An 11,408-nucleotide genomic window follows, 5' to 3' on the forward strand; every position below is an offset into this window, starting at 1 on the left:
AAAAATGGTGGGCAACCATTAGAGTGGGTTTGTATTTACTTCATGGGTTCTATAAGCAAATATCTACTAAAATTAAGGACCTTCTTTGTGCCTGACACTGTGCTAAATCCTGTACATACAAAGACAAAAATGAGATGGTCCTGTACCTAAGGGAACTTACATTCTACTGCTCTTCAATTTCCAAAGGTTCAATTTGTTTGGATATTCATTTTGAAAAAAAGAAACAGCTCTTTCCCCTCGCTCAAGATGGCGGACAAAAAGCCTCCAAAGGAACCAAAGGAAAAGAAGGTCAAAAAGGAAAAAAAAGAGAACAAAAAGGAAGATGTGGCTGAAAAGGTGGTGAAAAAGCCTCGAAAGCATTGCAGTCGGAACCCAGTCCTGGCCCGAGGGATTGGTAGATACTCCAGGTCTGCAATGTATTCCCGGAGAGCCATGTACAAGCGGAAATATGCTGCACCAAAAACCCGGATTGAAAGGAAAAAGAAAGAGAAGGTGCCTGCTACTATCTCAAAGCCAGTTGGTGGTGATAAGAATGGAGGAACCCGTGTGGTGAAGATTCGCAAAATGCCTCGGTATTACCCTACTGAGGATGTGCCTAGAAAGCTGCTAAGTCATGGCAAAAAGCCCTTCAGCCAGCATGTGAGGAGACTTCGAGCTAGCATCAAGCCAGGCACTGTTCTGATCATGCTCACTGGCCGCCACAGGGGCAAGCGAGTGGTTTTCCTGAAGCAGCTGGCTAGTGGCTTGCTACTGGTGACTGGACCTCTGACCATCAACCGTGTTCCTCTGAGAAGGACCCATCAGAAATTTGTCATTGCCACCTCTACCAGGGTTAACCTTTCAGGTGTAAAAATTCCAAATCATCTTACTGATGCTTACTTCAAGAAGAAGAGGCTCCGTAAACCTAGGCACCAAGAAGGAGAGATTTTTGACACAGAAAAAGAGAAATACGAGATTACAGAGCAGCGCAAGGCTGATCAGAAAACAGTGGACTCTCAGATCCTGCCCCAAATCAAGAAAATTCCTCAGCTCCGTGGCTACCTGCGTTCTGTATTCTCTCTCTCCAATGGAGTTTATCCGCACAAACTGGTGTTTTAAATGCCTTCCAGAGAACTCTTATTAAAATATTTGGAATAGTTAAAAAAAAAAAAAAGAAAAAAAGAAAAAAAGAAACAGGAACGAACACAACAAAACATTGGACTTCTCCCATCTGCGTCCCCCATCCCCCTGTTCTAAGCAAGGAAGAATAGATTAATATGGACAGATAAGACATGGTCCATACCCTCAAAATTTCTGTATTTTAGAGCAAGAAAAGAACTGAGAGATTATTAGCTTTAGAGCTGGAAGGGGCTTCACCACTCATTTATTCTCATTCCCACATTTTACAGATGAGGAGTCTCTTTCCCAGGGAAATCAAGGAATTTGCCCAAATTTAAGGCATAATAACTTTGTTACTCTGTGTTAAAGTGTTAGAGCTGTGTTTTGATTCTAAATCTATTTTTTTAATTCTCCCACTATGCTCCACTACCAAAACTTATATTTCAGTTGGAAAAATAAGATATAGGCACAAGCAATCTTAATATTAAGGAATATATGGCAAATCTATAAAGAAGTTTAAAAGTGTTATGTGAGGCTACATGAGAAAATATTTTTTTCAGACTGAGGCCCTCAGGAAAGGCTTCTTATAAGACATTGCCTGGGACATTAAATTTGACATATGTAGGGGGGCGGAGCCAAGATGGCGGCTGGTAAGCACGGACTAGAGTGAGCTCCTTACCGGAGTCCCTCCAAAAACCTATAAAAATGGCTCTGAACCAATTCTAGAACGGCAGAACCCACAGAACAACAGAGGGAAGCAGGGCTCCAGCCCAGGACAGCCCGGATGGTCTCTGGGTGAGCTATATTCCACATGGAGCTGGGAGCTGGGAGCTGGGAGCTGGGAACGGAGTGGAGCAGAGCCCAGCCTGAGCGGCGTGGACGATCCAGACCGGAAGCCGGGCGGAGGGGGCCCTAGCTCCCTGAATACGTGAGCAGTTACCAGGCCCCTCGACCCACAAACACCAAAGACTGCGGAGAAGGTTAGTGGGAAAAGCTGCGGGAGTGGAAGGAGTTCGCGGTTCGGCTTCCAGCCCCGGGGGCAGCGGAGGTGGGGCAGCTACAGCTGTTGTTACTTCCGGCTCCAGGCCCACCTGGTGGGGGGAATTAAGTGGCAGATCACAGCAGGGGTGCACAGCCTGCCGAAGATCTGAGCCCAGTCTGGACTGGGGGTCCTTGGGGAAGGAGGAGTGCGGCTCTGACAGAGCTGGCACCTCCCCCCCAAACGTAGAACATAGAACTCTGTAATCTACAAGCAGTCATACCCCACTGAAAAACTCAAGGGTCAAGTTAGTTGGTTGGGAATATGGCCAGGACGCGAAAACGCGCCCAGATTCAGTCTCAGACTTTGGATTCTTTCTTTGGTGACAAAGAAGACCAAAACATACAGCCTAAAGAAGACAGCAAAGTCATAGAGCCTACAACCAAAGCCTCCAAGAAAAACATGAACTGGCCCCAGACCATAGAAGAACTCAAAAAGGATTTGGAAAAGCAAGTTAGAGAAGTAGAGGAAAAATTGGGAAGAGAAATAAGAAGGATGCGAGAAAACCATGAAAAACAAGTCAATGACTTGCTAAAGGAGATCCAAAAAAATACTGAAAAATACACTGAAGAAAACAACACCTTAAAAAACAGACTAACTCAAATGGCAAAAGAGCTCCAAAAAGCCAATGAGGAGAAGAATTCCTTGAAAGGCAGAATTAGCCAAATGGAAAAGGAGGTCCAAAAGACCACTGAAGAAAATACTACTTTAAAAATTAGATTGGAGCAAGTGGAAGCTAGTGACTTTATGAGAAATCAGGATATTATAAAACGGAACCAGAGGAATGAAAAAATGGAAGACAATGTGAAATATCTCCTTGGAAAAACCACTGACCTGGAAAATAGATCCAGGAGAGATAATTTAAAAATTATTGGACTACCTGAAAGCCATGATCAAAAAAAGAGCCTAGATACCATCTTTCAGGAAATTATCAAGGAGAACTGCCCTGATATTCTAGAGCCACAGGGCAAAATAGAAATTGAAAGAATCCATCGATCGCCTCCGCAAATAGATCCCAAAAAGAAATCTCCTAGGAATATTGTTGCCAAATTCCAGAGCTCCCAGATCAAGGAGAAAATACTGCAAGCAGCCAGAAAGAAACAATTTGAATATTGTGGAAACCCAATCAGAATAATCCAAGACCTGGCAGCTTCTACATTAAGAGATCAAAGGGCGTGGAATGCGATATTCCGGAGGTCAATGGAGCTAGGATTAAAACCTAGAATCACCTACCCAGCAAAACTGAGTATCATGTTCCAAGGCAAAATATGGACTTTCAATAAAATGGAGGACTTTCAAGCTTTCTCAGTGAAAAGACCAGAACTGAATAGAAAATTTGACTTTCAAACACAAGAATAAAGAGAAGCATGAAAAGGTAATCAAGAAACGGAAATTGCAAGGGACTTACTAAAGTTGAACTGTTTTGTTTACATTCCTACATGGAAAGATGATGAGTATGATTCATGAGACCTCAGTATTAGGGTAGTTGAAGGGAATATGCATATATATATATATATGCATATATATATGTTTATGTATATATATAAGTGAATGTGTATGTATGCATGTATCTATGTGTATATGTATGTATGTGTATGTATGTGTATATATATATATATATGTAAAAGAAAGAGAGCAGACACAGGGTGAGTTGAGGATGAAGGGAAGATAGCTAAAAGGAATAAAATGAAATTAAGGGATGAGAGAGTAACTTACTGAGAGAGGGAGATAGGGAGAGATAGAATGGGGTGGATTATCTCCCATAAAGGTGGCAAGAGGAAGCAGTTCTAGGAGAGGAGGGGAGTGGGCAGGTGAGGGGGGAATGAGTGAACCTTGCTCTCATCAGATTTGGCCTGAGGGGGAATACCATACATACTCAGTTGGGTATCTTACCCCACAGGAAAGAAGAGGGAGGAAGATAAAAAAAAAATAAAAGGCAGGGGGATGATGGAGTGGAGGGCAGATGGGGGTGGAGGTAATCAAAACAAACACTTTGGAAAGGGGACAGGGTCAAGGAAGAAAATTCAATAAAGCGGGATGGGTTGGGAAGGAGCAAAATGTAGTTAGCCTTTCACAACATGAATATTGTGGAAGGGTTATACATAATAATACATGTGTGGCCTAGGTTGAATTGCTCAACTTCTTAGGGAGGGTGGGTGGGAAGGGAAGAAGGAAGGGAATTTGGAACTCAAAGTTTTAAAATCAGATGTTCAAAAACAAAAAAACTCTTTGTATGCAACTAAAAAATAAGATACACAGGCAATGGGGCGTAGAAATTTATCTTGCCCTACAAGAAAGGAAGGGAAAAGGGGATGAGAGGGGAGGGGGGTGATAGAGGGGAGGGCTGACTGGGGAACAGGGCAACCAGAATATACGCCATCTTGGAGTGGGGGGGGGAGGGCAGAAATGGGGAGAAAATTTGTAATTCAAACTGTTGTGAAAATCAATGCTGAAAACCAAATATGTTAAATAAATAAATTGCATTAAAAAAAAAATTTGACATATGTATAAACATTTATTCTATAAAGCTTTAAAGGAAGTGCTTTTCAGGAAGAGGGAAAGACATGGAGAAACACTTTGGACATACATCTGTAAAGACAAGGAGTATATGGTTCAGTGGAAGCAGGAGTTAGTGTGGGAGAGGACTCATTTTTAGATTGCTGATGCGTGATTGCTCCATTGTAAATAGCCATCCTAATAGTTGCTACTTTGATACCTTGGGCAAAGAGCAATTTGTGTTGTATAATCACTGGAAATGCCCCCTCATCGTTCACAGAATTATCAACGCAAAGCTGAAAGTAACTTTAGAGTTCATTTACTCCAACATGCTCATTTTATACATGTAGAAGCTAGAACTAAGAGAGGTGAGGCTTGACTAAAGTCTCTAAGGAGGTGAATGGCAGTACTCAAATCATACACAGTTCTTGTGACAATGGTTGCAGTCATCTAATAGCTATGGATTTATATTTTTTTTAAATTTTTGACTTTGTGTTCAGATAAGAGCCTCTCTGAGTACCACTCCATGAAGTTTGCATAAATGGAAGAACTAATCTGTCAATAAGTTTATACATCTGAAAGTCAGTGTGCTGTGGTGGATAGAGTGCTAGTATTGGAGTCAAGGTGACCTGGGTTCAAATCTAATTTAAAACTTTTACTATCCATGTGACCCTGGACAAGTCACTTCACCTCTTTGGGTTTAAGTTTCCTTATCACTACCATGAGGGGCTTGGAATTGATGAAAACTAAAGTCCTTTCTATATGCAAAATGTTGATCCTGTTATTTATCATTATATTTGGTACCAGAAGAGGATGCTTTAGGCCTGGCTCTTTTAGGAACATGGGATCTTGAGAAGTCATACATGCACTGGTGAAATCTATCAATAGTAAAAGATCACGGCCAGCCCTTTACAAAACTGTGATTGGAAAACTTTCTTGTATCTTCAAATTATAATGATTCATGGTGAAATACCATAACTAACGTTAGGCCATTTGAGCCTCATAAAAATATGGTGAGTCCCAGAATGCAGATTATTCTAGCTTCAAAAAATGAGGAACCTGAAATTAAATGATTTGACCAAGGTCATACAGCTGACAAAATCAGTAATCACAGATTTCAAATTTTAAAGGGATCTCAGACCATCTAGTCAAATCTATATTTGACTGATAAAGGTCATTCTCTACTATATAGCCTTCTCTACTATATAACCTACTATATAGTAGCCTTCCAGCCTTTTCTTAAATGCATCCTTTGAGGGGGACTGTTGTACCTCCTGAGAAAATACATCCTACTATAACTCCAGTTAGGAATTTTTTGTTTGATTTCTCTTTCTTAAAAGTCTAATTTTACCTGTTTAACCCTTCCACTTATTTCTTTTAGTTTCAATCAGTGAAACTAATTCTGCCCATTCATTTTTTATATATGAGAAAACTGAGGAAGAGAGAGGTGAAATGAACTGCCTAAAAATTCATATTCAATAAGAAAAAAAAGATTCATCATTGGGAAGACCTCTACAGAAAAAGAAAACTAGTATATAAACAGTTTATTTCAGATAGGCCAAAAGTCCCCTTGATATTGGTTATATAGACTCTTGCTACTGTTCAGAGATGCTTCTTTAGCCCAGACCTTAGGAAAAATATTGGCGGTGGTAAAGGTCGAGGCTCCTTTCCTCTCTGGGTTTAGGGATATGCACATCTGCCAGTGAGCAGGAGAGAATTGGGCTGATTGTTCACTTTAGAGTAATCAAAACAGAATAAATTAGAATAAGCCAAAAGCCCTTCTCTTCTCTCTCTCTCTCTCTCTCTCTCTCTCTCTCTCTCTCTCTCTCACTCTCTCTCTCTCTCTCTGGATTCCAATTTAATTGTCCTTGAGAAAATTAACTGAACAAAACAGAAGAAGTAAAACACAGGGGAAAAGCAGCCTGAGAGGGAGCAGACACTGATTCTTTCATAATTAGGAGTGAATGGAAAGAATAAGAAAAGCATTATTTACCTAGTAAACCATGGAAGCTGTATGCATTCATGAATATTTGTGATAATCACACTTGAAATCAGGTTTATACTATTTAGACTAGACATATGGTCCAAGTTTAGCTTTCATTTGCTGCGTGGTATCGCTGCTCCACCCCCCATTCATTCTGGCAAATATTTATTAAGGGCCACTAATGCGCAGGCCGACACCTGGGGGAGAGATGAAGATGAATAAAGCTTAGACTCTCTCTTCATGGCACATAAATATTAATTAAATATATAAATATACACACATGCCCATATATGCATACATGTATGCACATATATGTGTATGTGTGCACAAGGCTAGGTGGCACAGTATATAGAATGCCAGGCCTTGAGTGAGGAAGACTCATTTTCCTGAGTTCAAATCTGCTTTCAGACACTCATTACCTCTGTGATCCTCAGCAAGTCACTTAACCCTTTTTGCCTCAGTTTCCTCATTGATAAGATGAGCTAGAGAAGGAAATGCCAAATCAGTCTAATACCTTTGCCAAGAAAATCTCAAATGGTTGTATGAAGAGTCAGACATGACTGAAACTACCAAACAAGAACTAACATTATGTAAATATTTTAATGTGTTTATGTATCTATATAGATATATACACGTATACACATACACACCATTTATCTGTATCTATAGGCAGTGCATGTGTGCTGAAGTGTGTTGAAGAAAACTATGCTGAAAAATATGAGCTTTAGATAAGACAAAGTTTCTGACCTTATAGAACTTGTAGTGGATTAGATGATAAAACAGAAATATAGATAACTGTGATAAACAATATTATATCATAAGTACACTAGAAAGGTTCAAACCCAAGAGGTGTGTCATAGGGAAATTTTTATGTATTCAGAGCATCAAAAAAAGGTTTTTGGTGAGAGTAGCATTTAAATTGAGCTTCAAAGTATAGATAGGAATGCAACATACTGAAACCATGTTTATAAATGTACAGAGGAGTAGATAGAATAAGTACCCCTCTTAGGTAACCTATTGCCCAGTTTCTTGACCCTTTATTCATTGCAGAAAAGAGGTAATAACTGGTTGTTGGAGCCTATGCCAGCAGAGGATAAGTTCTGACAGTTCCTATCAGTCTTCTCAGACTTTGAGTGTGGCGCTAATGTTAATATACATTGTGTGTTCTTTGTATTAGGATCACTCTAGCTAAATGAAGAGATGTGCACAAGGAGGACGGACATGAGGCATGAGTTTTTCAGCACAGAGTAATTGCTATATAAATGTTAGCTATTCACTATTACATCCTCTACTATAAGAATTTCTTTTCATTTTCTGTTCTTATTTTAAAATAAGGCCTGCAATATCATTGGTGTAGTGAGCTGCTGGTTTAGGAATGCCCTTTATTAATGCAATGAATAGCCTATGCAGCAAGCATGTTTCAGAAGTGAGACTTTAACTGAGCTCTTCTTGATTCTGAGGCTGGCTCTCCACCTACAAAAGCAGGAATTAGTAAACTTTTTATATAAAGGGCCAAATAGTAAATATTTTAGTCCTTGTGGGCTAAGAGGCAAAATTGAGGTTATTATGCAGTTACTTACATAATAAGAGATAAAAATGGATTTCTACAATTTTTATTGATGAAATTCAAATTATAAAATTAGTAATTCAGTAAAATTTTAAAATATGGATATTTTGATGGCAAGAATATAATTCTTATTTGGGATAGCTTTTTGCTTAACTGGGGTTCAAAGTCATTGTCACTTATCATCAAAATTGATTTTAAATGTGCATCTCATGAGGTAAGCATATAATAAGATTTACATATTCTATCTTTTGAAATATCTTTTCGCACAGGTAGGTACTGCCTAATACTGATATCAATCCATGAGGATATAATTTTATTATATTATTTATCATGTTTATTTATTAATTGTTTGGAAGGCATTTAGCAAATTCAGTTAGATTCTTCTGTTAATATATGCCTTTGAGCATATCATTATATTACAGATAGGAGGCAGCTAGTTCTCTCAGTGGATAGAGCACTGACCTTGGAGTCAGAAGGACCTGAGTTCAAATTTGACCTCTGACACTTACTAGCTGTGTGACCCTGGGCAAGTTAATTAACCTTGTTTGCTTTAACCTACTGGAGAAGGAAATGGCAACTCACTCTAGTATCTTTACTAAGATAACTCCATGGACAGTACGGTCCACAGAATCATGAAGAGTTGGGCACCACCGAATGACTAAACAACAACATATTGCAGGTTAATCACTTACACCTGACAGTTATATGGCAGTTCCTCAATTATTCAATTTAATGGATTTTGAAAAAAAAAACACTGTTGGAAGTACAGTTTGAGCTCATAAAATATATACTTCAAAACTATGCGGAAATGGATATTTAGCTTCTCATTTTAACTTTTGATGGCATGGGAAGTATATAACACAGCAAATGACTTATGATTCAAAAAGCTCTAATGGTTGTTGAACTGACTTTACTGAATGTTTGTATGTGTATGTGTATATGTGTATTGCTTTTGTTTGTTGTTCAGTCATTTTCAGTCATGTTTGATTTTTTGCGATTCCATTTTGGGTTTTCTTGGCAAAGACACTAGAGTGGTTTGCCGTTTCCTTCTGCAGATCATATTACGTATGAGGAAACTGAGACAAACAGGGTTGAATGATTTGCTGAGGGTAACATAGCTAGTAACTGTCTCAGGCCAGATTTCAACTCAGGAAAATGAGTCTTTCTGATTCCAGTCCTAGCACTCTATCCTCTGGACCACCTAGATGCATGTATAGAGACATAGACACACACATATCTATATCTATATAGATATGTGTGTATATACATGTGTGTGTATATATTTATATATATATATATATATATATATATATATATATATATATGTGTGTGTGTGTGTGTGTATTACATACATGATTTCTTCTAATTTTAGGTTAAATTCATTAAGAAACATCAAGTTTGTAGCAAAAAGCTAACTTACAAAGCTATTAAGTGTTCAATAGTAGTGGTTAAAGACAGTTGTCAGTCAGAATTTCACTCTCAGCCCTGAGGTTTAAAACAAAACTAAACAAAATCATAACAAAACTTTGTTCTCCCTCTCTCTTCATTTCTTGTTTTCACATAATGGGTATGCAGTGGTAATTAAAAAAAGTTTCAATATGGTGGCAATACTCATAGTAGTTGCAACTCTGTCACGTTAGAGCTGTGTCACTATGATTTGTAGTGTGCTAAGCAGCAGTGATGAGAATACCACATACAGTCTCTGTCATAGTCACTTAATTCTGCCATTCTGGTGCAAAAGTAGCCACACAACATGAAAACAAATGAGTATGACTTTGTTCCAAAAAACTTTATTTAAAAATATAAAAGTGTTCTTAGTTCATGGACCATTCAAAAGCAGTTGGTAGGCTAGATGTGGCCTATGGGCCATAACTTACTCACTGCCGAACTATACCATGCCAACTTATCAAATAGATTGGATCAGACTAAATAGGCAGGAGCTAATAAAGAACAATGTGATATAAGGGAGATAACACTAGAGTTGGAAAAATCCTCTTTGGGCAGGTAGGTAGTGTAGTGGATAGAGTGCTGCACATGGAGTCAGAGAGCCCTGACTTAAAATTCTACTTGGGATACTTATTTAAATATGTGCTTCTGGATAAGTCACTTAGCCTCAGTTTTCCTCAGTCTTTGTTTTCAAAATCCTAAGAATAACAGCACCTACTTCTTAGGGTTGTTGTGAGGGTCAAATGACATAATACTTATGAAGTATTTGCAAACCTTAAGGTACTATATGGATGATGATGATAATGGTGATGGTAATGATTATTAGGATAATGAGGATAGTGATCATCATGATGATGATAATGATGATGATGATCAGCGGCTTAATATCCCAACTGTGGTACTTCCTGTGATCCTGGGAAACTTGAATCTCCCAGAGCCTAGCTCTAAATCTTATAATCCAAAGCACTTAATAATCTTTTGTTGTCAGTCAGCAAACATTTACTATTTGCTAGGCAGAGATCACAGAGAAGTCCATTTGAAGAGATGGTATGAAATGATGAGTTGTTTGGTCTGGGAGTCATCTTTAATCGGAGGCTTTGGGAGATGTTCTTTGCTCCACTCTCCAATACTCCAATCACAGAGGCAGAGGTTACTGAAGATATGGATGACGTTTGAACACCAACGTTGATGCAATATCAAAGGTGGATGAGTTTCCTGGGAACATGATCATCCTGGACTAAGTATAAGGAGCATAGCTGACGGGAAATAAAGAGTTGTTGGACAATGAGTTAATACAATTTCAAAAGGAAGTTGGCTAGGGTGGTCCAAAGACCACTTTACTCTCAGAAAGTAATTTATAAAATTGAAGAATATGATGTAATGGGAACTAGTTATTCTATGAACTATGGCTTCTTGCACTAGCATACACTGAAAAAAAACTATTTTTCACCAAAATGAATTATATATTAAAATAAAAATGTATTTTATTGAGAACTACAGGTGTGATTGAGAAGTTTCATTTATTTTTTTCACTCTACATTGATTATACCTCCTAATGCATGCAAATTTATAAAACATAATGTGGCTATTTTTGAAACTTTAAGACAAAATGATAGTAAAAATGACATGCAAATGATTACATGGGGAGAAGGGAGACATAGAAGCACTCTGCTTAATAAGATATTACTAGTCTATTTTGTAAAATGCTGTCTGGCATATGCATATTTATAAATCCCATGTCAAGGAGTGAAAAGACATTACATTTGCTGTCATAAAGA

The 11,408-nt window shown here is 38.4% G+C and overlaps 1 protein-coding gene across 1 annotated transcript; it reads left to right on the forward strand.

The window, feature by feature from the left end:
* Positions 1-231: 231 nt before the first annotated feature.
* On the forward strand, positions 232-1,145 carry LOC118843236 (60S ribosomal protein L6-like). The gene has a single exon (XM_036750750.1). The coding sequence runs from the start codon at positions 247-249 to the stop codon at positions 1,096-1,098; it is 852 nt and encodes a 283-aa protein (XP_036606645.1). The 5' UTR covers positions 232-246; the 3' UTR covers positions 1,099-1,145.
* Positions 1,146-11,408: the final 10,263 nt, after the last annotated feature.

The sequence above is a fragment of the Trichosurus vulpecula genome, chromosome 3 (genome assembly GCF_011100635.1).
Source record: "Trichosurus vulpecula isolate mTriVul1 chromosome 3, mTriVul1.pri, whole genome shotgun sequence".
Classification (NCBI taxonomy): Eukaryota; Metazoa; Chordata; class Mammalia; order Diprotodontia; family Phalangeridae; genus Trichosurus; species Trichosurus vulpecula.